Raw genomic sequence first — 27385 nt, 5'->3', positions numbered from 1 at the left:
AAGAAACATTTCTTCTATGTAGTGGAAAAAAAAACCACATAGGTTTTTTTTTTTCCCTTTTATTTAGTTTTTTGTGAATTTGGGACTTTGCCTTGATCTAGGAGTTTTTTGGTTTGTAAATTTTCATCAGAGCAATAAGATTTGGAATTTTACATGTCTGGTAGAGCAGGTCTGCATGGCATGTCAAACGTGTGATCATGGATAATGATGATGATGATGATGATATGATTCTATGATTCTACAATAAAAATGCTTCTCCTTGCTTGTTGGAAATCAGCTCAATCACGTTCCGCTATGCGTGTAATCCGAGCAGCACGGGCTTGAATCCGTGTTAGTGGGCCAGATGTACACCTATAGTGCATCTTTCCTAATAAATAAAGTGGGCCAACTAATGCTCCCTCCTTAAGGGCCAGCAGCAGGACACAGAAGATGATACCAAGCTCTGTGGACTCTGGGAGTGGTGTTGGGAAAAGGGGCTGAGGCGTACCCAGAGTGTGTGATAGCCACCGTACCTGCGCTGACTCTTCTCCCTTTGCAACAAGTGCTAACGAGGGGAAAAGCAAATGAGCGCCCTGCACCTTCCCTCCAGTACAGCCACCTGCACATCCACAAAATTTGCAGCCCTTCTTGGCAGCAGAATGACCAGCCAGAATGAAACCAGTAATTTCCCTAATGTTAATTGTGTTTATTGCCAAGTTTCCCTGTAAAGGTGTGTCACTTTTACACACCTTTAAAATAAAGGCTTTTTGCTGGGACACTGTTCATGCCAACCGCCTGTGTTACAAAGCTGTCCTTTACTCCAGCAGCGTCACCTGTATTAAGAGCGCACCTCAGCTTTCAAAAACACAGATTTGCTTCTTAACATTTTACTATGTCACTACTGATAAGAACCGTGATCTTTCTTAACTAATATGTCTGAGAACAACATACATATCTGCATGACTGTGTTCAAGATAAAGACAGGATGTTTCACTTCCAGCCACCTACGAAGACGATGACTTCTCTGTACAAGATGGAGAGTGAGGTAGGAAGAATACAGCCCAAGGAGAACAGGCGCTGTGACCTTTCTCTGCTTTCCTGGGTCGGTATACGTGGAGTTTCATACATTGAATTAATTTCTGAGTTATTTTTAGGAAGAGGCTTATTTTCATGTTCGGTCTGAGGTTAAGTAGAATGTGAAACTGAATTAACAACATTTGCCATCAGCAATTTTATTATAGCTCTCGATTTTACAGCCAACATTTTATATTACAAAAGAAGAGGTACAAAAGCGAGCATGAAGACATATCCTTGACATATAGTCAGAAATAACCTATTTGAAATTATTGGCGTGTGTCTGCTAGGTACTTACAGAACAAAGTGCAAATAAAAACACGTTTCACTTAATGTAAACATTATGGGTGAGGTCCTGGGTGTGGTCCAGCTACGCTCAGTGCAGGCCTCTGCGTTACAGAGCAAAGGTTCATCTGGAGATGCTTGAAATTACACCAGCTTGTGTAGTTCCATAAGGATGCTTCGTACTCCGGGTAGTCACTACTAAAACCTACAGCATTGTAACCTTCTGCCTGTGGGGCCATGGAAACCTTGGTCTGCCTAATGAATTGGCACTTGCTGATAACGCTGGCACTGCAACACCTAGGAGTATATCTGCGGCAAAACCAGCTCTGCTCTCCTGGTGTCAGTGGCACTGCACAAAGGCAACTACAGCGGAGGCCACAAGCGGCCTCAGATCTTTATTTTGTTATAAACACTGCACTTGAATATGCATATGAGACTGGCAAAATGGAAATCAAAGGAAATCAGTGAAACCTGCTGCTTCTGTGTACTACGGCATGTCCATGCTTGTGAATTACAAACGTGTAAAGGCATCACCTTTCACCTCAGAAATGGAGGTCAAGAGAGACTCCTTACTGTGGCAACCTTTTGACGTTTGTCTCTATTCCAGTGAATGGCCAAGTTGTGGCCTGAGGGACCTTTTATGAAAGTTGGAAGGCTTACACTTATTTCTATATTAAGAATTAAATGTAATCTGAACTGCAGTGGTGTTTCCAGTAGGATTTTAATGGGGGTGTGTGAGTCCATCTTGCTATTCTACCTCCCCAGCTACACACTTGACACGTCCATACAGATGCTGGCAACCCTCTGAGCGGTTCCTGGTCTTTTCTTGGCTCAGCTCAGCCATTTCCCCACCAGCCACTAACTGTGATGCCCATTAAAAGGTAACACCTGCTCTGCCTCTTCCATCTCTTGCTTTACCTGCTCAGAGGTGCCACAGTCCTGGGAGAAACATGATTTATACCATGTGCCACTCTGCAATGTTCCCCTCTGGGGGATGCCACACTGGGATGCAAGAAGAGCGTAGCACGCTCTGCTCATTCCCCATCCAGCCTTCCAGCGGGGAGGAAGGTGATCCCTGATCCAAGCAAGCTCTGCCTCTGCTGCAAAGTCCCTTTCTTCTCGGTGCAGGCCCAGGGAATCCCTGCCCTGACCCTCTGGACACAAGGGGAGCTGTACAGGAGGGACACCAGGGCAAAGCGTCTGCCTTCAACCACTGAACATGCTCCCGGGTCCCTCTGGAATGGTATGTTTGAAGGGGGGTGTGTGTACAGTTCTCACACCTAAAACACCATCTCCTGCTCCTTGGCTGCTAGTGTCACAGCAAGGGTTTCTGGTTATGGACTCTGTACACACCATGCGACTATTTGTCACTCTAAGCTACGTAGCCACATCTTTTCCAGCTTTACACGCAAGTAATGAAAGTCTTCAATAGTGCGGAGCACTGCGTTTCATGGAGTTGCCGTGGTGTTGGTGCAGGGCCTGCAGTCCGCGTGGTCAGGGTTATGCACACACTGAAGGAGCTGAACTGGTCTGTGATAAGGCACAAAACCAAACAAATATTCAGTAATGGCTTTGCAAGTACAACGGAATAAAACTCCACAGTTACTAAATGCAACGTGAAAGTCAAAGTGCATGTTACACCTGTGCTTATCAAGTGGATGTCTTTTCTTAGGATTTTTTTTTTATTATCTTCCTGCAGAAAGATAACTTTGTTGTTTATAGGGGTTCATGACAAGAGCAGGTGAGTATGAAATAAAGTAGGATGTGAACTCACAGCATGTCAGCTACGCTGTGATAACAAAACTAATTGTGAAAAAGACGTAAGATCTCTTGCACTGGCTACAGAGCTGCTGCCGTGCTGGAGCTCACTCTCTTGCCCACCCGGGGGCAACCCCTCCTGCTGCAACGTAAAGCTGTTGCTAACGATGTCAGATATGATCAGATTTTTTGCTAGAAGTATACCCAGTGAATGAAATTTTTCATTTACTTCTGGAAGACACTACTGACCCTGACAAAAGCAAGAGGAAATGCTCAGCGTCAATTGTTACATGGCACGAAAAGCCAGATGCTCAGCTGGTAGGGACCCACACAGTTCTGTCTGCAAGGACTTCAGGGGGGTGGAGCTCACTTATACGGCCTATCCTGAAGAGTTTTACTGCACATGGAAATTGCTTATTTTATTATTGCTCTGTATATAAAATAGTAAAATTAACTGTCCGTGTTGCTCTACGCAGTTGATGTGTTAGTTGAGCTCTGACAGAAGGCCCTGCTTGGCATCTATCTTAAGAAGCGAGTTGTGAGCCACAGCAACGAGCGTGTCAGCAACCCTTTGTGATGCCTTACAGGTTTCTCCTTGTGCTGAGCCACGAGGGATTTAAGCTACTACGTATTCCCCCTTCCTCTCCGGCCCCTTAGCTTATTTCACCATAGGCTGAAACAGTTTGTACTTACTTTCAGGTCCTGGCAGTATTGGTTAAAGGCTGCAGTTGCCCAAAGAGAAAGCAAGTACATGAGCATCACCCTTTGACAGATTTATGCACCACACCAGTGTTAATTTTTTCATAACGTGCAGAATACCCATTAATCATTTTTAGCAATATCTAAACAGGAATATATTGCTCTGCCTTCAAGATTAAAATCCTAGCAACAGATAAGGCACTTGTCTCCTTTGCAATCCAGCCTTTCCTTATTTAAAACTAATGTCATAAACTCAGTAGTTTATAGAAATGTTTACTATGGAAATGCTCTTAACCCAGTATGAGTCCTTAACTCTGAAAAGCTGTTCCTGACAGATAAGCTATGAGTAATATTGAACTCTTGTTGCTTTTTTAATGTCACTAAGGAACACTTTTGCTCTGTGTGAAAGTGTCTGAACCCACACAGAGGGATAGTGGGTCTCAGGCTCTTGTTATCTCCTCAGCAGGCAGATAGAGATTTCAGGCAAGTTGGAACTTGGGCTCTTCTGTTTCCCGGACTCTTGTTTTTATCTCCTGACAATGGGGAATTATAGTAATTCACAATACTTACCATGTCTCCTGCCTCACTCTCTGACAAAGCAGCTGGACAGAAAGTAAGTTCAAACTATAGTGAAGGAAGTAAGGACCATCCTTGCCATACTGTGTTATCTGCGTGCAGCAGGGAGGGGAGCTGCCTATTGACTGTGATTATTGTAGGTAAAATCCATCAGATGAAAATCTGCTGAGAGAGGCTGGATTCCTCCTTCCCTGAAGGCAACTGAACACGTGCAATGGAGGTGACCTCCTGGAAGGCCGGGCAGAGAGCAAGCCCCAGAGCCAGCCAACACGAGGTCTGCAGCACAAGTGGAAGCCCCTGAGAAGCACACAGCCACATCGAAGGGATGTGGTGGCAGTAAGAAGGGAATCTGCTCTAGTCTGCTCTAAACCAGGAAACCCATATTAAATCAAGAGGGAGATGTGATATTAGTTTTATGTTAGCAAGTTGACACCAATAGAAGCAGGTAATTACCTGTAATTGTCTTCACAGGTGATCGTAAAGTTTCGCTCCTCTAAAATGCTTTTTAACCTCTTTATGGAATGACCTGAGCAGGATTCACTGGAAAGAAAAGTCTTTTGTTACTTGTGTTCCTTGTGTGTAGAAGCAGCTCAGCTAAATTCCTCACTATGTCACTTTGCCTTATTTCAGGTAGTAAGATCTTTTAAAAGCTTGTTTGCTAATGTGCCATAAAGTCCATTGGGTTTGTGGAGTTTTGGCTACCGTTGGGCCTCTGCTGGTAGAAACTGTGTGATGTTCAACTGTGTATCTTGCACAAGAACTCTGCAGGAAAGTATCTGTGGGAATTAACTCAGTTCCATTCTATGTGCTCTAGAACTGCTCCAGAGCCACTGGTGGTCTCCATCCACAGGAGCACGATATAAGGCTCATTAAAATCTGTGGAAGGACAAAGTGATCAAGTCCTCTGTGTGATGAGAAAGGGCCAACCACAAAAACCAGCAGCTAAGTCCCAGGTAGGACAAATGATAGGAAGCAGGTAGAAAACACGGGAGGAAGCAGGACGTGAGCATCTCCTACCTGTTTGACTCAGTCTGTGGCTGCTGCTACTCTGGTTTGACAAGGGGCTGTTTCAACTGCTTTTCTGTTGGTAGGAGCCCTAACTTGTACATTTCTTTTCCATCCAGCCAATAGTTTAATGAAGCATGTAGCAATGTCATACCTTTGAGATCTTTATCTCTATGCTTAATTTGCCTGAAATAGCCCAAGGGGCCCCAAAGCTATAGTGAGCAGACTGACAAATCTCAGAGACACAAACAGAGACACTGCAAAAGACTTGTTACTTTGGGATAAAAATTATCTCCTGGTTCAGAGTATGGGACACACATTAGGGCAAATCCAGTTCCCAACATATGGCATTAGTGGGAAGCAGAGCCAGCTCTTCCTTGTTCAGAAGACTTACCAGATGTTATCAGTGATCCAACATGGGGTACAAATCAGAAGATAAAAAGAACACACATTAGGAAGTAGAATATAAAAAGGAAACTGCTGTGAACTTGGCACAGGAGAAGGATGTGTCAGGAGGGCTGGCAGGGCACCAGGTTGTTGAAGCTGTTGTGGAGGAACACGATGGCTTTTCTGATGTTGGGAAATCATGGGAGAAAGGATCCCCTGATCTGGGGCGATATTTGCCATGTTTGGGGAGGAACTTATGTACAGATTGCCCAATGTCCTTTTCTTCAGCAAACTTCTATGTTATGGTCCATAAGAATTTGTCTGACATGCTGACCACAGGGTAGATGTGTGCCTGTGAGCTGTCTCTGTGTAGCAAAGAGACACTTCTGGGTGTCAGGGCTAGAGGAGGGGTTGGAACACTGGAGCTGGCACTGTGTCAGACAGAGAGGCTGTCTGAGCAAGGGTCTCTGCTGGTTCCACGCTCACTCCTGAGTTGCACTGCATCATCACGGCCTCCTTCCTGAGCCAGAACTCTGTGCTTGAAATGTGATAGGTTTGCAAAAGAATCTGATTGGGACGGAAAAGGTCACTCAGAAAGGCTGAGGCCTTCTATTGCCGTGGAAAAGCATATTTTCCAGCTCTTCACCCTTGCACACATAGCCTGCTCTGTGACTTCAGCGCTGCACCCATGATAAGGGCTTGTAGAGCTCAGTGGGGTTGGGAGGAGTTTAAAGGTCATGCGACCCCTTGAAAGCAAGGAAAATGTCATTGAGTCTTAGCTATAACTATTGAGCAGTACCTACAAAAAATACCAAAGGAAACAACAGTAAAAATGTTATTCTTTCCAATAAAGTAAGCAGCTAGCAGAGTGAACATAGAGCAAGTTTAACACAGTGTCATTGTGAGACAGTCACTCGTCAAAACTGAGCTGCGCCCTCTGCCTTCTACACACCACTCATCGTTTCGTACCAGTGTGACTTACCTTTGAGGTCCCCCGATGTCATGCATAAGCCAAATGCGTACTGCAGAGACTTTATCTGGATTTAGGTTAAAGATCTCAATACTTCCAAAAATGCTGTAGGGACGGGACATGAAAAAGCAAAACATTCTTAATTTTCTATGTAAGATGTACAGAGTATGTTCCCAAATACTAGTACTTATTAGTGCTGTTACTGTTCTCTGTGAAAGAACGCTATCTTGCCAATGGATTCTCACAGACTATTTAATTACCTTGCAGTAAAAGATTTTCTCCCCATTCTTATTTCACTTTCACAAGAGCTTTTGAAACTGTCTGCAGACTGGAACAAGACGAAGTTTTTCCATATTTAGTGCTTTTTCTCCTGTTTGGTTTATTGGCTACTGGTTTGGTTTGGTTTGGTTTGGTACAAGGGAAATGAACGTAGCTGTCCTCCCGACCAGCATATTCTTCATCTTTCAATATTATTCAAGACTGCACTTCCAACCAGGTAACCCAAGGAAGCACAGTCTGGAGGGGGGAAAATCCATCTCGTCAGCTCCATCAACAATTAGAAATGTGTCATTCATGTACGGTGCATAAATAAACTGTAATAATAAAGTTACTTTGTGCAGTCAGAGCACACTGGATACCCCACCCACACACCCTCAGAAGGATTTCAATTACAGTCACAGTATAGAAGGAGTTAAGTGAATGTTAAGTGAATCATCTCTTCAACAGCCAATGGTTTAGATTTCTATATGAGTTTACCAAAATCCATTCTGCGCTGGGATGCGCTGGCAGAGACATGTTCACCAGCGTGCAGGCCCCACAGAAACATGGGTGGTAGCGTGCTGAGTAAATACCTGCTGCTTCTGAAAGCTCCAGCTTCTATCGATCCGTTGAGCATCACTTGAACCACACCACATGCTGCTTCTGCAAACTGAACAAAACAAACGGGTGTTACGCTCCCACACTACATGCAGTGCCACGTCGGACTCAGGGCTAGTAGAAATTACTGTAACTTCTTCGATGTCATCAGAACTGACTTATACAAGTAGAGGAGCTGGCCAATATCTTAACAAAAGGTGTAAGTACAAAAAAAAAAAAAGCCTCTAAAGGCTGTGGCAAAACTGTCACCAAGCTGCATTAGTCAGCTATAAACTGGCAGTCTGAGGTTGACGGGATTGGTGTAGCAACTCTGCTGTCACTGCTGTTTTCACTTTTCATAGCAACTTCCCAGAGCCCCAGCAGCTGCAGCTCCCTGATGGGGCTCTTCCCTCCCTCAGTAACTGGGAATAACCCTCAGACTGCTTTAACTCAGGTGGGGAGGACGAGCCAGAACAGAGGTACCCCAAATTTAAGGACACACAAACCATCGTGTATTCGTTACCTTGTGACTCACCCTCTGTGTTCTTTTGCGGCTTGGGATTTTTCTCCTCAGTGGTTTTAGTAAAACTCATCACTGAGTTTTGTTTGATTTGATTTTTAAATTGCTGGACCATGTAACCACTGCTCTTTTATTCTTTAAAACTCACGTCCAAATATTTAAAGACTGCTAAGGTCACTACATAAAGTACCCACTCTAGTTATATAATCCATTGGTAAGACAAAGAATTTTTGAAAAGCTTACCACAAGTGACTGTACTTAACAGATCTTGAAGTCCTCTTACCTCTAAAAAATGTGGCTCAAACTCAGCTCTAGAGAGCTTTGAAGTTGCAGGACGGTTTCATTATGTGCAACTTTCTAATGCAATAAGTAAGAGTTTTAGTAGATTTTAAATTTGTCAGGACTAGAAAGCCTGCAGTTGAGCCACCCTGACTCTATACGGTGGTTTATTCCCCCCAGTCTCTGGAACTGAGGGGATTAATAAAAACATCGAAATTGTTTTGAGCTTGGAAAACTTATGTACAATATTTTACCCACAAAACAATTTTTTTTGTGACAGCGAGTAGACTTTTTCTTACGTACATGAGGGCTGAAGCATATACGAATGCTTGTTTTCCACCCGGGCAGTCATCTACTAACACTCATATCAAGGGTGAAGTCCTGAGAGACAGGTAAAATTGAACTGATACAGGAGAGCAGGGGTTTTTTCTGGCATGTTTTTTCTGTAAAGTGCTGATTCAACAAAGCCAGGCTAACGGCTTGAGTCGGACTAGCAAGGTCTCTTTCATGTGATGGGAGCTGACATGTCCGTAGGGGTGGGCGCATCGTAGGAACCTTGCCAGATACCATTGTGGGAGGACGTGCTCTTCAGAGTTATGTTGGGGAGGTGCAAGGGGATTCCCAGCTGCTTGGAAAAATTTCTGTGCCAATTTAGGCACTGCTCTCAACATCCACACGCTAAAATGTATTTTATTTTAGCAATTTCAGCCCTGTGATTTAATTAAGGTGGTGATTATTATTACTGTAAATACCATCTGCAAAGCTCCAGCTGCCTGCCAAGTGTTGTTCTAGACACTGGCACACAGTCTCCGTCCACAAATAAGAACGCCCAAACTACAATGACATTAAATGTTGTACAAATATAAATTTCCAGGCCCACAATTTTTAACGTCTAAGGCTAAAGCTCATGTGAACTTTTGCTATTCCAAGTCCGATCTGCAAATTCACACTTTTGGCAGTGTCAGGAACTTAGTGCCTTTCAACATTCTCAGATTCGGAGAGATTTATTCTAGATCTTACCATCTTGGATGCCATTTTCCAGAATACAGAGCTAGGGTTGCTCTCACATTCACTTCGTTTTGGACAAGATTCGTAGTTGATTCCTGAGAAGAAATACGTTTATAGAATAGCTAATAATAGCTAATAATAGCTAGTTACAGTGAGTATTGTTGCAAAGTTAATATAGCTTTCAGAGATGATTAATGATGGCAAAAAGATTTGCCCCCTGCCAAAGCAAGGAAAGGAAAGGGCTCTAAGAGAGGGAAACAAATCTGCATGTGTTCAAAGGTCTTCCTGTTCGCTGACACACGGTTCAGGGAGGCAGCTGCAGGCCCTGTATGCAAATAATTCTCAGAAAACTAAGAAGGGAAAACATGCAGTCCTAAATGTGAGAAACGGGTTGGCTCTTGACAATGCTGTCCAATTGCATCGAAAAACTAAACTTTGCCCAACATTTTCAGTAATTCCAGCTCATTTTTGAGGTTGCTAGCTTTAATCACCAACCCAGGAGTCCTGTGGGCATCGATAACCCCAGGGTACCTACATACTGCCCCCGCCACTTCAACTGGCCTATTGCCAGGACCTTCTTGAATGGCATTCTTATTTTGCAGTTTGTCCTGCAAAAGTCACAGGAAGGAACCCAGTAATCTTGATAGAGGGGGCTAAATATGACCATTAGTCCAAGAAGCAATCGGTTGTTTTAATAGCAGCCAAAAAGCTGTGGTTTCTTAATTAACCTGAGGACTAAGTATTATTTTCATTCTTCCATAACATGGGGCAGAAATGTGGTTAAGGTTTTAAACTTAAAGAAAAGAATATGTGAAAATGACTATGTTTAGGTCTAGATATACAAGAGAAAAGACTAATCTGGAATTCCAGTGTTCTGATTTGTTTTGCAAAAAGTAGGACTTATTACCTGGGGCAGAGGGGTCTCCACACCATGAAACCCTATCAGCCATATAACCCAACAAGGTGTCCTCCAAGGTAAGGAAATTTTGATTGGATTTTGTGTAACGATGAGCGAGGTCATTTGTCTTGCTCCAAAACAGTGACTGTGAAATAAGGTACAATGTCTAATAAGTGATACTTATACCAGAGCTCATTAGGATATTTTCTTGGAGAAAAGCAAAATTTTTTTATGATAAAGAGGGAATTTTAGTTTTTATTGAAATGCTGCAAGTTCACACTAGTGGGTCAGCTCTTATTTCTGCAGCCCACGTTCCCATTTCCAACTTCTTTTTGAGTGGTTATTTTTTGTGGAAATGGATGTCTTCAGCATTTTGAAAGAAAGGTTTTGACTAGTTCTCCTAGGATGTATGCCTAATTTGTTGTGTGCTTTTGAACTGCACGTAGAAGAGCAGGTTTTTGGAAACACGGTGCCTCTAACAGCATGGCAGTGTGCTCCTCACAGAGCGCCGTATGCTCATGGAAGAGGGACATCTCCATCACTTCACCAGCACAACCCTGGTACTCAGGTTTGAGGCAGACCTTACGCAGGGATGACTTCCAGCGACAGGGAATGAACAGGGCCACTGGGGTCCAATGGTGCTAACATTTTTGCAGTAGCACGAGAGCAAAATATCATCCTCGTTGACCTACAGCCGCTCACAGTCGCAACGGACAAGATGCGTCACTCAGAGCGCTGCACAGATGCGTCGTCCCACAACACTCCTCCTTACGCAGCCCACCACGTGTTGTACCCTTACCTTGTTACAGGGGATAGGGTGACTCGCTAACTCCAGTAAAGGCTGATAATCTTCTGACGTAATATTACAGGGGTTCTTGTAAACAAATGCATGTTTTAACGACTCCCATATTTTTAGGCAATCCTTATCTCTGCCGAAAGATTAAAACATAGTTAGTTAGTATTTATGAGTATTTATGACTGTGAAAGGATCTCCTTCTGTTACGGTAAACCACTATGGATCCGATTTTAAAGGAGTTCTGACTCTGCTCAGGCACCGAAATACATTACCCATTACAAAATGCAGAGTTATCTTCAGCAAATTGAGTATAAACTGGGGAATAAGCAGTTCTAAAACATTTTGCTCTCTTCCTCTTGCATTTTAAATTACTGATAATTGCAATATCTGAATGCCTTCTATATTTTTGTCCCTTAAAAAGAGCTGTGCTGGTATCACATAACCAGAAGATCAAATTTCTTGCTTTCTTGATTTCAAATTTCTTGATTCATACCAAATAATGAGAAGCAAATGTGGCAGCATATAACTTGCACATTTTAAAAATATAGCTGAAAGATACTGCCACCTCAGGTACAGTGAGCCAAAAATATGCCCAGGTGTCTCCCCGCAGAGCATTCAACCCTACAGAAATAATATCTATAATCTAAAACAAAAGCAGACGTCTGGCAGTTTTGGACCTGGTATTACTTTCACTCATGCACTAATTCGCAGCTATTGACTTTGCTGGAGCCACAGCCGATTTGCACACATATAACCGAGATCCAAACCAGGTGCTTGGTTTTTTTCAGTCTCCTGATCCTCCACTGCATTACACGCTCTGGCCCTTTTGCTCTCACTGCCGAGAGTCAGAAGAATTACACTAAATTTACGTGGGGGGAACTGCTTCATGCCACGCCATAACCCTATGGCCTCAGCCTACACTTGTTTCTTAAGATGCTGCTTTGTCAGCCTAGGAAATGAAGCACCTCTCTGCTGCCAGAAGCAGGGCTCCTTTCCCACTACCAAGGGGAAATCTGTTGCACAGTGCGGGCAAGCACTCGTATCTCTCTCCTGAAGCGGTGCCACGCTCCCTACCAGAAGCTGCAGCATATAATAAGGCTTGGGACGGCTCAGAACATTTGCTTTCTTGTACCTGAGGTAATGAATTAAAACTCTGCATTAAGATAATTCAAAATTATTGCCTGTCTAGTATGTGTTTTCAAGGCTGTCACCCATGGGTGCATTTCCCTTCCTCTTCACACTCCCGTAGTTTCGAGCCCACGTGGAAAACCTGCCCCTCTCATTACAGCAGTGACGGTAATTTTGCATCCTTCTCTTCCTTGTTTTTATGTAAATCTAAAACGCTGACTGCATTATCCTCCTGTCTGCATGTCTGAATGGAGCTATTCCGACTGTCTTTGACGCATCCATTCTTTCTTCACTGTTTGCAGTCATGTCCCAGTGTGTTCCCACTAAAAGCCCTTTGAAGAATGGACTCTGTCTTGTCTGAAGAACCTAATGCCTTCAAAGCACTATAAAAATAGCACTGATCAATTAGTATCGTGACAGACACACCACTGCAGGCTTTGTTACCAGCTGGTACTCGGTTAACATGAAGGATGTGGAATTTGATTAGTCTTAAAAACAGTCCTACAGGGATGAAGAAAACAGTAGTAAATCGTTGAAGATTTCCAAACATTTTCAAGTAAATCTTCCCTACAGTTGTGTGATCTCATTCCTACTACTGAACTGGATCACGATTTCTACTGAGTGCCCATTTGAGCATCAGAGGGGCAAACTGGAACGCAGCGAGTTGACCTGTTTGTGTTACATGGGCCACGTCTAATCTCTGGGACCCAGAACCACTTGTCAGCTCCTGGCCATTTCCTCACTGTCTGGACACTCCTAAGCCTTACAGAAAATAAACATCACACAAAGAGAAGGCCAGACTCCTGTTTATCTGTGTCCAGAAGAAAGTGAGAGCACCTGGCAGCGCTACGTACCATAGGGAATGCCTCCATCAGACACACTACAGGGGCTTGGGCCAGCATCATACCAGGAAGGACCAGGCAATCCACAGCGAGATGTCCCTGGGCTTCCTTCCCATCTGCCTTTATTTATGTAGAAACAAATCTAACTTAGCATTATATATGATGTTGGTTATGGGGATGTCATACCACCAAGGTGGTTACTACAGCAGGTTTCCACGCCCCAGCTTCCTCCAGTCCTCCCCTGTGAAGGGTCTGTGGCAGAGATGTCCTCACCTCTCATTCTTGGGGCAGCCAAGTGCGTTACACTGCAGAACTCTATCTGGATGCAGATATCCCGCAGCCTGACCTTGATGATTTAAAACCAGCTCGAGTGTTGCCACTGTACAGTGCTGTCTGAAATGCAGACAGAGCCTGGGGGCAGGGGCAGGATAGGTCAAGCTGGAGAGTTTCCAGCTCTATGGCCAACCGGGGCAGTTCTGGCCACGTGCCGAATTTCATTCCTTACCATGCCAGGCTGCTACAGGGGCAGCCGCAGCTGTGTTAGGGACCACACCTCTTGTTCATATGAACGAAATTTACCTCCCGGTAAGTAAAGACTAATAACAATGATGACTTTTTTACTGAACTATTGCCTTTTATCCAGAGATCTAAATGCACTTCCAGTTACACTCACAGTAGAAATAAGAAGCCAAACTGCAGATGCTCTAGGGAGCACAGTCATTGCTTTGCTGTTGCACTATCATGTCAGGGGGTATTCACATATTTCACTTAGGAGAATTTAACTTGGAAGCTCCTGGAGGAGCTTCCCTGTGGCTGCAAACTGTGTAAGTAACCCACAGACACCTCTGTGGGTTACTCCTCCCAACTCCTCCCAACCTCCCAACTTCAGTACTTCATTTAGGGGATGGGAAGTTGTGAATACATCTCGCTGTGACACAGGATTACAACATGGGCACACTGAATCATCCAGGAGAGAGGACTCCCACTCTGTAAGGGGGGACATTACAGAATAGGCAGCTGTCCCCATTGCTTTGTGCAGTCAATGGTATCATAAAGGGAATTTGTAGGGCTTGGCTGTAAGCACCGGTACCTCTCAAAGATGTTTGTATGGCTCACAGTTTCTAATCTGTAAAATGATTTGTCCACCTAGCAGGACTCTTCTTTTTTTTATTTTTTTATTTTTTTAAGCTACTCCTGAAATCTGTAATATATAACAGTGTTAACACCCCCAGGTTACCTGGTCATTTATCCTTTCATATTGCAAAGTGTTTAAACTTGCTCTCAGAAGAAAAAACATTTTTCAAGGAATCATAAGAAAACCTCAGTTTTTATTCCCAAAGCAGAGAGGTAAGCGATAGACACAGTACAAAGCATTTCTGCTGCTGGACTCAAGTCATGGCCACTAGAAGGACGAAGCAACGACCATCCAGGTGATTCACGATCCTGCCAAGAGAGCTTGCTGAGTCACGAATTCAAAGCATTTCAAGACATCAAGCTCAGCACTTGATGATGTGCATGGATGTCACTTCTATCTGAGAGAAGAATATTTATCCACAGTCCTGGCAGAGCTGAGCAGAACTATATGTTTAATGCCATAGAAGTGGTAGGGCTTAGCCTTCAAATGGGGGAAGCTCTTCCACAGCTGGTAATCGGTGTGGTACTTTCAGCTGTACCACATGGAAGAATCATCAGGCATGAAGATGGGCTTTTATAGAAACTAGGCAATTTCAGCATTGTTTTAGAAATCCTAATACAGACCTTCAATGTAAAAAAATACATACAAAAGCTGAACAATATTTCATTTTCGCTATCCTCACCTATCAACATGTATATTTTTACAACTGAATAAAAACGGTTCACTGCTGTGCCATTGGAAAGCTATTTCTCTGATATGAAATACAGGTTTTTGCCTCACATCTCAAAGAGATTACCAGTCACATACAACTGTGAGTTTGGTTGATATAGAAAAAAACAAGCAGTGAGAAAACTTCAGGACTTGTTAATCACAGCTCCAGGAAGATCTGCCGCTCTTTGCAGCCTCACTGTTGAGGTAGACACTATTAATAAAATTTCACTTGCCTGTTTTTCCAGCACAGCAAGAAAGTGTTTGTTTGGTGTGCAGCATTTAGCTCATACTGAGCTGAAGTAATGGCAGAGACCCACTGTAGCTCTGGGCCTCCTGAAAACTATATGAAAAGTTTGCTGGCACTTGGTATGTTAAAAATTCGAGCAAGAACAGTTTCAGGTTGAAAGAAGCACATATGCCTTGCCAAAAAATGACTGAGAAACAAACTGTCCTCTTCAGGATGCTACAAATTTCTCATTGGGAAGTTCTCAGTCACAGAATGGACTTACTTTGTTTTCTTTGCTTGTTTACAGAAGGGAGGAAGAGAAAGAGATCCCCAGTCTACCAGTTAGTTAAATTCATCTAATTCAGATACATAAGCCACAGAATCACAGAATAACAGAATGGCAGGGGATGGAAGGGGCCTTTGGAGAGCATCTAGTCCAACCCCCCCGCCAATAGAGCAGGTTGGGCAGGATCGTGTCCAGGTGGGTTTTTAAGAAGGAGATTCCACAGCCTCCCTGGGCAGCCTGTTCCAGTGCTCTGTCACCCTCAAAGTAAAGAAGTTTTTCCTTATGTTGAGACAGGATTTCTTGTGTTCCAGATTGTCCCCTTTGCCCCTTGTCTTGTTGCTGGGCGCCACTGAAAAGAGTCTGGCCCCATCCTCTTGACACCCGCCCTTTAGATATTTATAGGCCTTGATGAGATCCCCTCTCAGTCTTCTCTTCTCCAGGCTAAAAAGACCCACGTCCCTCAAACCTTGTTTTTTGATGAATAGAGTTTGGGAAACGCTGTTAGTAACTAACAGACTAGAAGGAACACCATGAAACCTGCTGTAAACACCGGAACTGAACCTGCCACCCTTTCTCTGGAAAGCAAGGATTGCAGAACTCGCCTTATGACCTTCCGGAGACAGAGACTATATCCTGCATACGGTATAGCATCGAATAAAGGCTGGGATGCAAACAACCATTAAAACTATACTTCCTTATTAAATCCGAATGTTATATACACTGCAAAGCACATCCTGCATTTGTCCTTACATTTGGGTAGAAGTTGCATTTGCCAATGATTTTGAGTATTTCTATCCATTTACCTTTTTTATGAATATCACATTAATTCATCAACCGGAAGCTGGGGCCAAGAATATTTCCATTAGCAGCTATCCCAGCAGCCAAATTTTAATGTGCATATTAGAAAAATGGACAGCTTCTGCATCATTATCTCTTGCCTATTTAGTACGCTGGTCTGGCTAACCTTGAAGGAGTATCCTTTCACTTAAAGGAATGCGATGGCATTGAGCTACCTGGGAAATCACTACTAATATAGATGTTTCTTTTCTTTACTTTACTTTGTAATTTTATTTTTTTTCATTAACTGGTCATGACAGAACAAATTCATCCCCAGTTGAAATCGACCTAATTGGTGTAATATCAAAGATAAGCTTCATCCCTGCTGATTTCAGTTATACCATGAACAATTGCTTTCAGTTCACCATGTTGGATGCTAAAAACGTCTTAAGAAGCGCAGCAATTCCTTGGGTTGTGGTGCCTCTAGTTTTTGACTCAGAAATTTGAGAGGTGCTTCAAGTATGGCACCCATTTTAACTTTGCAAGCAAAAAGGATTTCCAGGCTTCCTTCTGGAGAGCTCAGTCAACTCTGCCCATCTTGTTCAAACCACTCTACCAGGCAGAGAGACTTTCCTGCTGAGACACGGGCTTTTCCAAGGCCTCGAGTTTTCTTTCTAAAACATGACAATGCCACACTGAGATTTTAATTGTGGCTCTGTGGTGGGACTCTGAAGTTAGAGCTGGAAACAGTCCTCAGAGCCCTCTATGTAAGCGGCCTTTGCAGGGATCCAACCTCACCAGCAGGTGCAATTTATATAAGAAAATCCTTCTCATTTGCTACCACCGTTAGCCAAAACGGTAATGCAGATATGCACCTACGCACTCGGATAGCTGGCCTTTAAAAGTCAGTGAGAAGTTTGTGGTTATAACAAAGCTCCTTAAAGGCATAAGGCCAATTCAAACTCTGCTGGGAGTCTAAGGCATTCTCTTCACCTGTAAAAGACCTGAGTCTCAGAAGGAGGATGCATATAAAGGATCTAAATGGTGTTGCAACATCTCTGCATCTAACTGACCCATCTTTGCCTGGGTATCAGTTTATCTGCCGCTTTTAATTAAACTCTGATGGCTGTAAACAGTAGTGCAATTTATACATCCATATTCAATCTGTTTTTTCATGTGAACTTATGAGTAGACATGCCTTTATGTTGTGAAAAAATTATGTAATGAACAATAACATTTATGGCTGTGCTGAGGGGAAGCCCTCTTCAACCTCGGATCCTTTTGCTACTTTTTCATCCTAAATATTTCTGGGTTTCCTTCTGCTGCCCCTTCCCTTCTTCCAGCCAGGCGGCGTCTCACTGCTGCTTTGGAGCAGCTTTTCTGGAGCCGCTGCCAAGCCCAGCCCGGGCAGCTGGAGTTGGAGTTGTCTGCAGTCAACACGAGCAGAGGGTGGGAGGAGAGGAACCCAAGGAGAACACTGCCATCACGCGGGAGAAGGGACTTCTCAGGAGCTGCAGCTGAGGTCAACCCCCAAGGCGTGCGGTTCTTCATGCCGGCTGATGGCCCGACCCATCTCCAGACCATTGAGTCAGAAAATGGGTACGTGCAGCTTCGGTCCTGTTACTCAAGCACCTAAAACCTCCCATCAGGTATCTTCATGATAAAAATCACAGCACTGTGAATTAAGAGAGGTCAGCCAATATACTGTCATTGATGAAGATTTGAAGAGGCTACTGTCTGCTGCTTTTTGCATTAAGATAATAGAGAGGGAAAAAATTACCAAGTGAAAGGATGAAGGAAAAAAATCGCGGAAGAGCTGTCAATCTCAACTTCTTCAATGAGCACTAGGCTCTCACTACCCACTTAGCTTAATTATTGCAAAGTGTCTGCCACTGTAACATTTATGGTGACTGACTCTTTTTCAATACGAGATTGACATACTTGATTTTTTTTGGCAGCTTGCTTTTGTAAGTACTGCTCTCTGTTAATTAAATAGTTCAAAAGCCAGTAAGGAAAGCATCACAGGAACTGATAGAGACAGAGATCTCTGCCTCAGAGAAAGATGACTTCTGGAAAGGTTGCCTGTAGCAATTAAATTCCCCATGCAGAGGTGAGGAGTCTGGAGATCTGGGAAAAGAAGTACAAGGTGAGGTTTCCCCTGGGTGCAATTCAGGGCTGTGTACGTTCATGTACATGGAATGACCTGGAACAAACGATAGCTCCTTGTGACACCGGTCCTTCACCTTTTTTCAGGAATGAGAGGGCTGTAAGGGCAGCTGAACTTGTGGCTTTGGTTTATAGCTCCTGGAATATTTCACGTGAGTTGTGAATCGGTGCTCCAGGAAAACACTAAGCCTTGCGGGAAGGGTTGAGCCAAGAGGTGGCAGCTGTAAACCACTAAAGAGTTCATCTACGTAAGTAGATTTTTTTGCTGGCTGGATTTCAGCTTTCCTGGGTGAAAACCCAAGCTGCTGAAGCAGATGGTGTTTTCAGCGACGCTCTGTAAGTGGGACGCAGCCCCTCGAAGGGCAGCTGTCTCACCCGGGCTGCATTTTGACAGAGGGTCACACTTGCTCTACAGTTTGAGCTTCCAAATGAGAGCCATGTCTTCAACAGATATAGAGGAAACAAATTTAAGCCGGCGTCTTATCCCCTGATTAGAAAGTGTATTTTCAGTATCCCTGTATTTTTAATATTAAACTTGGAAAAACACTTCCAGAAGAATGATCTAAATAAAAGTATGTTACTGCAGGGAAACACCCAATGGCCTCATGCAGCTGCAGCTTTTTTTTTTCCCCATAACACGAATTTGCAGTACATTATAGAACCAAAAGTGCTGGGATGTGGCATAAATGCAGTAAATCAGGAGAAGTCCCTGCTTCAAGGGTGGCGGGTGTCAGCAGGACAAGGACAAGGGAACAGACTGGAGATTTAGTACGACTGTGAGTGAGCTCCTTGCTAACACCTTGTTTTGGTGCCATCTCCTGGGCAAATAGACTGCGTCTGTTTTTACCCTTGGACACTTGAGGGATATTTTCATTAGACCCTAGAGGGAAAAAGGATCTATTCCTCCTATCCCTGTGGATAAGTGAAGTGATATTTCCCCACGGTGCTCTGGGGTGTTAAACAGTTCTCGAGTTTTCACCATACCTTAGCAATGACAGCTGAGCGATGCCACCAGCGAGCCACCTCTGAGCCCTGACATCTCTACCGATGTTACACAAGAACTGAAGCAAGGAGAGGTGGGGGGGAACAGGATTCTCCCTTTCGGCAACAACAAGCTCTTAGATTGTCTCCTCCAAACATTTAATAATCTCAGTCCTAGAGTGGTACTGTAATTTAGACAGCCACCAGCCATGGTTCGGTATAGCCAATTCTAGAAAATCAATAAACAAGAGAGCAAAGAACAAGCAGCTAACTGACTGAGCACGACTGCATAGCTGCATAAAGTTGCATTGAACAATATTTCATCAACAAATACTTCCAATTAACATGTAAAAGGACAGTACAGACAGGATGATATTCTCTCTGGTATCTGGGATTAAAACCAAAGGAGGCTTTCACTGCAAGGAGATTTTAATATAGGATGCTGGGGTAATCGTGATGCAGTATGCGTAGGCTAACACAAATGTGAAAAATTATTTGAAAGCCCAGATAATCTTGCAGTAAGAACCATTAAATATCTAACTGCTGTTACATAAATGTAAGAAATTGGAGTATATGTAATAAGTTTGAGTATATGAGAAATACATAGTCATTTAAGAACAATTTTTATGTGATTATAACTCAATATAGACAACAGACAGACAAGTTCACATATGGCTGCCAAAGCGAGAGATAAATTCAGATCTCAACAGCATTTCTGTACCTCAGAAGTACATTGATGTTGGCTATGGAGAAAAGATAATGCATCTTTTGACATCTCCCCTTTGAATTTGTAGACATTCTCAGACTTTGGGTTGCTGTTGTCAGGGAAGTTACAGCCTGGGAGAGTGAATTTTCTGCACAGAACTGAGTATGAGCTTTGCGCAGATCTGGATGGCCTTTCACAGTCTAACATTGATGTTTATACTCCAGAAGAACCGAAATAAATGTGTTGGTGATTAATTATCTCAAGAACAAATAAATGATAGCTACTCACTGCCATATGAACTTACCTCTTGCTAAAGAGAATATTATTTCATTCTAATGAACTGCCTCTAGAAAGAGGTGACAATAAAACCCAAATGGAGCCCTATATTATAGCCCAGAATAGTTATGGAAACCTGCCTTAAACAGCATGAGGACTCATTTGAAGGACGAACTATAGAAGCAGTAGCCCTGCCTCTTCATCCTAAAGTGCTAATAACTATTAGTGACTACTAAATGTTATATTCCAGTTCCTTGTTAAAGCTCAGTACCACATATTCAGTGGAAGTGTACCTCTGAGTAAGACTCAAACAACTGTTAACGTTTATAATGATTTTATCTTAATTAACAAGAAATTACAAGAATGGCCAAAGTCACTCACATACAAGTTAGAAACAATTGTAAAAGAAGATTCTGTCATATATTGAAGGGCAGAAGAAATGGAAACCAGAACCATGCATGTTTCCTATATCAAAGGCTAACACAGGTATTAAAGGTATTAAAGTCAGTGCATTGGCACGTGAAATAGGGAGGGAAATACTAAGATTGTACACCGAAGCACTGCAACAAACGGGCATTTTAATAAGCACACATTGCTTATTAAAATGCCCAAGTGACACAGTGCCCATCTAAATACCAAAAGACAAACAAAGGTAGGAACAGATACCAACACCATTGCCAGTACAGATAAGGCAAAAAGTTTCTGCATCACCATTTGTCCTAGTTACCCAGTTACCCAGTTACCCAACGGACCTCTCGCAAGCATACAAGCATTTTCTAGGAAATGGAAGAATAGGAAGACACCTCTGGAGATCATCTAGTCCAGCCCCTGGCTCAGAGCAGGTTGCTCAGGGCCACGTCCAGTCGGGTTTTGTATATCTCCAAGGATGGAGCAACAACAACCTTGCTGGGCAACCTGTTCCACTCTTTGATCATCCTCATATTAAAAAAGGTGGGTTTCTCTTATGTTTAAATGGAATTTCCTGTATTTTAATCAGTGCCCATTGCCTCTTGTCCTGCAACTGGATACCACTGAGAAAAGCTCTTCTTTACTCCCCCAAGAAGGTATTTATACACACTGATAAGATTCCTCTGAGCCTCCTCTTCTCCAGGCTGGACAGTCTCAGCTCTCCCAGCCTCTCCCCATGTGTCAGACACTTCAGTCACTTTTGTGGCCCTTCACTGGATGTGTTCCAAGTACGTCCATGACTCCCTTGTACTGGGGAGCCTGGAACTGGACACAGCACTCCAAATGTGTCTCACCAGTGTTGAGTAGAGAGGAAGGATCACCTCCCTCCACCTGCTGCCCACACTCCTCCTTGTGCAGCCCAAGATGCCATTGGCCTTGGCCGCAAGGGCACACTGGTGGCTCATATTCAGTTTGTCCACCTGGCCCCCATGACTTTTTCCACAGATAGGTAGTGCAAATAAAGCCATTTGTTTGCTCTGTAACCACAAGAGATGGTGTAACAATTCCATTATAATTCCATTATGATTTGGTAGTAACACCATACTCTTCAGAAGATTGTGATTCAGTAGAAGTTTCTCTTATGTGAGGCATTTTTTCCTCACGAAAACACAAATTTCAGCTAAGTTTCAGTATAATGTCAGGGTTATATAAAATAAAGCTAAGGGTTTTGTGACACTGAATCAAATCATGGCTGTTGTTTAGTGCTATGCTTGATGTGATAGTGTTAATAATCAGTGAACAAATACAAGGAAATTAAATTTAAAATGCCTAGCAAAGCATGAAGGCATAATGCAAAACTAAGCATACAATAACAAACCACAGATTTCTTTCTGGAAGAAATTATGCTGCACGTGTAATAGTATCTCACACAGAATCATGTTCCATATGTTCTTTTTGACAAAAAAAAGTCTCCATCTCCACAGGCTGCAAAGGAGTGGAAAGACAAAATGCATTTGTGGTCACGAAGTCAGAAGACAAAGCTCTCCTGAACATGCACCAACTTTTCCTGAATTTAATGGAACTGCAGATTTCAAAATTCTTTGTAACAGGAATTTGCCACTAAACTTAAGACCAACATTAGTTGGTGCAATTGAATTTAAGCGGGAAATCTATGTTGCAAGCCCACACAACGCTGCATGAAAAATTTATTGAAGGTCAACATTTTGCACCTTCATCACTGGGTTTTTTCACTGCTTAGTCAGACCCAGGACCATTGCTGGGCCTGGGGAGTCACGTACTTTACTGAAGTGGCTCCCCGTCTGCGCCCGTGGTGCTCTCTCACTGACAGAGGTTAGACAGAAACTAAGCTGGCTTTACTTCAGCCATTTCTTAATAGTAGGTCCTTGCAAACTTGGCTTAGGTTGGGTGAGTCAGAGACCGAGAAGTGACTGCAGATCTGAGGGGGGGAGAGTAGTCATTATTTGGGAACAAAAAAATCTCTTGAGCTGCAAATGTAAGATGACTGAAAAAAAAAGCAATGTTCGTGTTTTGGGGATCAGTAACCGTGGCCTTTTAGATACTGTGTCTTTTCCCCTCCTTCCCCAGGTCACAAAGTGCTGACCATATCTGACCTCAGCCTGCCAGTTCAAACGTGGTGAAGAGGGAAACTAGACCAGTCAACTTAGCATCAACCAGTTTCATGCTACATCTGTTACCACCTGTTCTCCACCAGCGGGCATGAAGGTGCAAAACCATTGTAAACAACATCCTCCGAGCGATGGGGAAGTCATGGGGCCACCACAGCTGCTCTTGACCAGTGTTGCTTTTCTGAAAGAGCTGGCACAGACCTGGACCTGCACGACCTGCTGAGCACCCCATCCCGCTGCCCTCCTCTGATTACACCAGGGATAAACTCTCCTAAACTTAAACTTGCATGCCATGGGGACCTGCAGTATGAGACTTGCGAGCATTTCGTTAGCCACAAGAGGGAGTTCGTATTCTTGGGAAAGAGGAGACGAAGTAATCTGAGGGCAAATCCTTCCTTCAGCCCAAACTGCCTTTGACCTTTTTTCAGACAAAACTACAATACATACCAGCGGCCGCGGTTGATGAGTACGGTATTTTTGCAAGACTAGTGAAAGCAGAGCTTGCAGCTTTTGTTAATGTTGGGGGGGGAAGGAAAAAAAAAAAAAAGACTATTGAGCTGTGACAAGCTGTTGCTTTAGCTCTGTCTTCTGTCAGCAGCCAGTATTTTCCAGGGAAGAGAAAAGAAATACTGCTCTTTAATGTGCGTATCTACTGATGTGTGCGGGGAATGAAACCCCTAAAGCCTGATGCTACACCATCCACATTTTTTCCTAAAAATGGGGCTAATATCGAAAACACATTATTTGCAGCATTTGGTGTTCCCTGCTTGTTTCTCCTCAACTTTGGCCCGACAATAGCTCTACGCAGGAAGACTAACTGGGAAACTATATGTGTGCAAATGATAAGAGTCATCCAGCCAGTGGCAGAAATAAAACCACAGATTGTATTGCTCACAGGCAGCTAAACAGAATTATTACCAGCAGCTGCTGTATACGGTACCTGAGAATTGTTCTTTAGCAAGCAAGTTCCGTACAGCGCCTGAACATTTTGATGCTTTTGGAGAATAAGCAAACCAACAGGATAAAATCAGTTTGCATGAGCTGCTTACAAAACTCCACTGCAGACAGCAAAAGTCTCTCTCCAGTGGCCTGACCGGGCTTGGCTTCAGCCCACAGTCCGTATCAGGAGAGACGGGAGCGTGACCAGAGTGTGCTGGCTGTGTACAGGCTCCAGGAAGATGGGGCAGAGCACACAGAGGTATCTGCTCGGGCTAAAGCAGCCGTGATGGTGAAGGTGGACATCAGCACGTCCGCGGCCTTCCCACATGATTTATAGCACACAGTTGCCAGAGCAGAGCTAAATGCGGGCTATAGACTTGTGGCCCCTGTTAAATCCATCTGTGATACCTGGAAACGTTATAAAGTCTATATTCATATGTCAACAATCCCGCTTTTTCCCAAATCCTGACAGCTATTCCAATGTGAAACATGGCACTCCAAAATGTAGTAAATAGTCACACTCATTAATTCCTCCAGTGAATAGATTGCTATCTAAAAAAAAACACCAAAAAACAAAACAAAACGTTGTCAAAGATGGAACTCAGTGCCTCTAACACAAAAAAGTAAAAATCTGAGGAAATGTCCACGAGCTTACTAAAAGCGGAGCTTTTTAAACAAATGCGCATGTTAGTCCAAGATTAAAAGGGCAAGAACAGTCTATGGACAAATTCATGAGGATATGAGAAGATTTCTAACCAAGGCAGCGAGGTTCCCACTGTAGGAGTAGTAGCAGCAAAAGTCCTAGCTAAGTATAGGACACGGCTTTCTCAGCTCATGAGCCTGCCCGAGATTCTGCAGTTCCCTGTTCCTACTCCTTTTCTTTGATTAAGTGCACCAAAGACCTCATACGACACAAGATCCAAGACCTACATTAATGATGAAAGAGCACGGGATGAAAGATATGGAGCTCTGATGTGTCCTACAGGCACCCACTTCATTGTCAGAAAGTGCCAGCGACAGAAGCGGCTGGTTACACGACAAACCCCACCGAGCTCAGCAGCATCAGGAACGAGGAATCTCAGGTTGGATTCCCAGAAAAGCACCTAAGCTTAATTCTCCGTTCAGGAACATCCTGAACATTTCAGGGAAATGAGCATATTTTTCTTTTTTCGGCGTGCTCTGCCTTGGATAAATTTCACATTGTTTCTTGAATAAAATAAAACATTAAAGGGTCCTACCGTACAGAAGTCATTTCATCTGAAAGAAAGTGAGCTCACAACCATGAAGCTATTAAACATTATTGGATTAAGAACAGCACAAAATGTTATGCCTTGTAAAAACAACCTTTTAGAAAACTTACAATCAGGGGTTTGTCATTTTTTAAAAAGCGTCCTTGAAAGAAGTGCTTAAAAAAAATATTCCCAGAGTAGATTCAGACTGTGTTGGGAATGAAAACATATGTGAAATTGTCTGGACACATATTCACACAAAAAAGTGGTTTTTACCTCTTTAGCACCCCAATTTGAACAAAACAAGCATAAGTAATAAAGGCTATGAGGCTTCAAAATAATGTCAGATTTAAATATTGAGCGTATACTTCGTTAATAAATTAATGCGCGCTTTTAGAAACATGTACATGATTTTGCAAAAGCTTCAGGAGCTTTTAAATTTTATTTGTAAGAGAATCCCCCTTCCCCTCACTAAACCCACTTAGGTGTTCAAGGTAAAGCATAAACTTAACTCTCAGCACACTCAGGCCATGATTTTCCACAGGCTCATCTCCCTTCAAATGCCGCAAATCAGCTTTTTCATACAGCACCGAACATCCGAGGCCGAGAGAAACCCAAATGCAAGCAAACTATGTACAGCTTTGTTCACATCAGCTCAATGTCATGAGAACGAGAGGTGGCAATTGTCTTTTTGAAGACAAAGACCGGGATGGTTCTGTCACCTGACTGAGGTGCGGGGCAGCCCCATGGTGCTCAGCCACGTGGGGTGGTGGAAATGTCTGCCGGAGGCTTCCTGAGGACACAAAATAGGGTGGCTTGTGCCACAGGAGTGATGGATGGGTCCCTGCGGAGAGATCCTCACCGCCCTGGATCCTGTCCTGAGGAGCTGGGTGTCCCCAGTACCCGCAGGGGGAACGGGGACGCTCCTTATATTGTACTCTGCTTTTCCCTATGGGGCCAGGGATCAGAAAACCAATTCTCCGCCCTAATACGCTATTGCAGACCTGGGCCCAGGGAACTGTCTTCTGCAGCAGAGGAGCGGTGGGCTGCTCGGGGTCTTGCAGTGCTACCTGCTGCGATGGGCTGAGCAGGGACCACCACTGGGGGAAGGTTTTGCCTGGGACTGCCGTGCTGGCACTGCGGGCCGTCGGTACCCCTCCCTGCAAGCCGTCTGTGCTCATCGCAAAGTCTTGCCCACATGCTCAAAACATCTGGTTTGGATAGCCCCAAGATATTTCTCAATGCTTTTCTAACATCTTTGTCCGTCCTATAAATCCGTGCAGAATTGTCTCCTTTTCCTCCCTTCCAGTGTAGTTTCGGTTACAAGAATGCAGCGGCCCACGTTACAGGATTTTTGGCAAATTAGCTTTACAGCAAAATGCTTCACCTTCACGTCCTTGGACCTGTTAGAATCCAGCTTTTATTTTAGCTGGCTTTAAGGAAGTTGCAAAATCCATTTATGATTACATTTTGACCTAGGATTAGTACTACTGATATTGGCTGTGCAGGTAGATTCTTTAAAAAGCCACCGCTGGGGTGCCGACAGTTGCTGTCTGAATTTGTACATTTTGCTATAGAATGCGGGGTCTTACCCCCCTGATTTCTCTCTGCCATTGCAAACCTGGTGGACAGGGCTGGGTGGAGGTGCGAGGAAGCTCCCTTCCGTTCACCTCACACACCTGATGCACCACCGGGCCCGCTACTCACCCCAGCTCAGGGTACCGCGCCATGATGTAGCTGTAGCATCTTCCCAGGATGACTTCTTGCAGATTCTTAGTGGTCCCTCTGTCCTTCCACTTCATCATTTTGGGGCTGACCTCCTGCTTTCCGTGAGTCAGGACAGAGGCCAGCACGACGGCAAGGACGAGGGCGACCAGCAGGACCACGATACCCACCAGAAGGACGGTGCGCTGCCGCGTCCGGGCAGAGCCCTGCTGGAACGGCATCCTGCGGGGACGCGGTGAGGAGCGGCAGCAGCTGCTCTCCCGGCGCAAAAGGGAAAATAAATAGCTTTCCAGCGTGTCACCCTGCGCCTCCTCTCTTCCGCCCCGGGGGGGGGACACACACAGTCCAGCTGGTCCAGAGTAGGAGCTTCCCACCGCCCCCTTCCCAGCGGGCTCTGGCCAATCCAGTCGTTTTTAAAGCCAAACAATGGCTTTTTGGGACTCGAGGCAGGGAGGTGACAGCCTGGCTGCTGGCTCCCTTCTGCTCCTCGCTTTGCCGTCACCTCCCCGAGTTCAACTTTGCGAAGTTGCAGCAGGGATAACTCACAAAAGTGAATTTCAGGAAATTGCCTGTAAAACTCCTAAAGCCTTTGTTCAGATAACGATCCCATTGCA

At 44.0% G+C, this 27385-nt stretch overlaps 1 protein-coding gene across 1 annotated transcript; it reads right to left on the bottom strand.

The window, feature by feature from the left end:
- Positions 1–1204: 1204 nt before the first annotated feature.
- Positions 1205–27143, bottom strand: LOC134516344 (ADP-ribosyl cyclase/cyclic ADP-ribose hydrolase 1-like). Its single transcript, XM_063336433.1, has 8 exons — positions 26754–27143; positions 11093–11222; positions 10303–10438; positions 9408–9490; positions 7585–7661; positions 6746–6838; positions 4825–4911; positions 1205–2868 (listed from the first exon to the last, which is right to left on the bottom strand). The coding sequence occupies exons 1-8, from the start codon at positions 26990–26992 to the stop codon at positions 2787–2789; spliced, it is 927 nt and encodes a 308-aa protein (XP_063192503.1). The 5' UTR covers positions 26993–27143; the 3' UTR covers positions 1205–2786.
- Between the last annotated feature and the right edge of the window lie 242 nt (positions 27144–27385).

This window comes from Chroicocephalus ridibundus, chromosome 5 (assembly GCF_963924245.1).
Source record: "Chroicocephalus ridibundus chromosome 5, bChrRid1.1, whole genome shotgun sequence".
Classification (NCBI taxonomy): Eukaryota; Metazoa; Chordata; class Aves; order Charadriiformes; family Laridae; genus Chroicocephalus; species Chroicocephalus ridibundus.
This window is presented reverse-complemented; position numbering and strand designations above follow the sequence as displayed.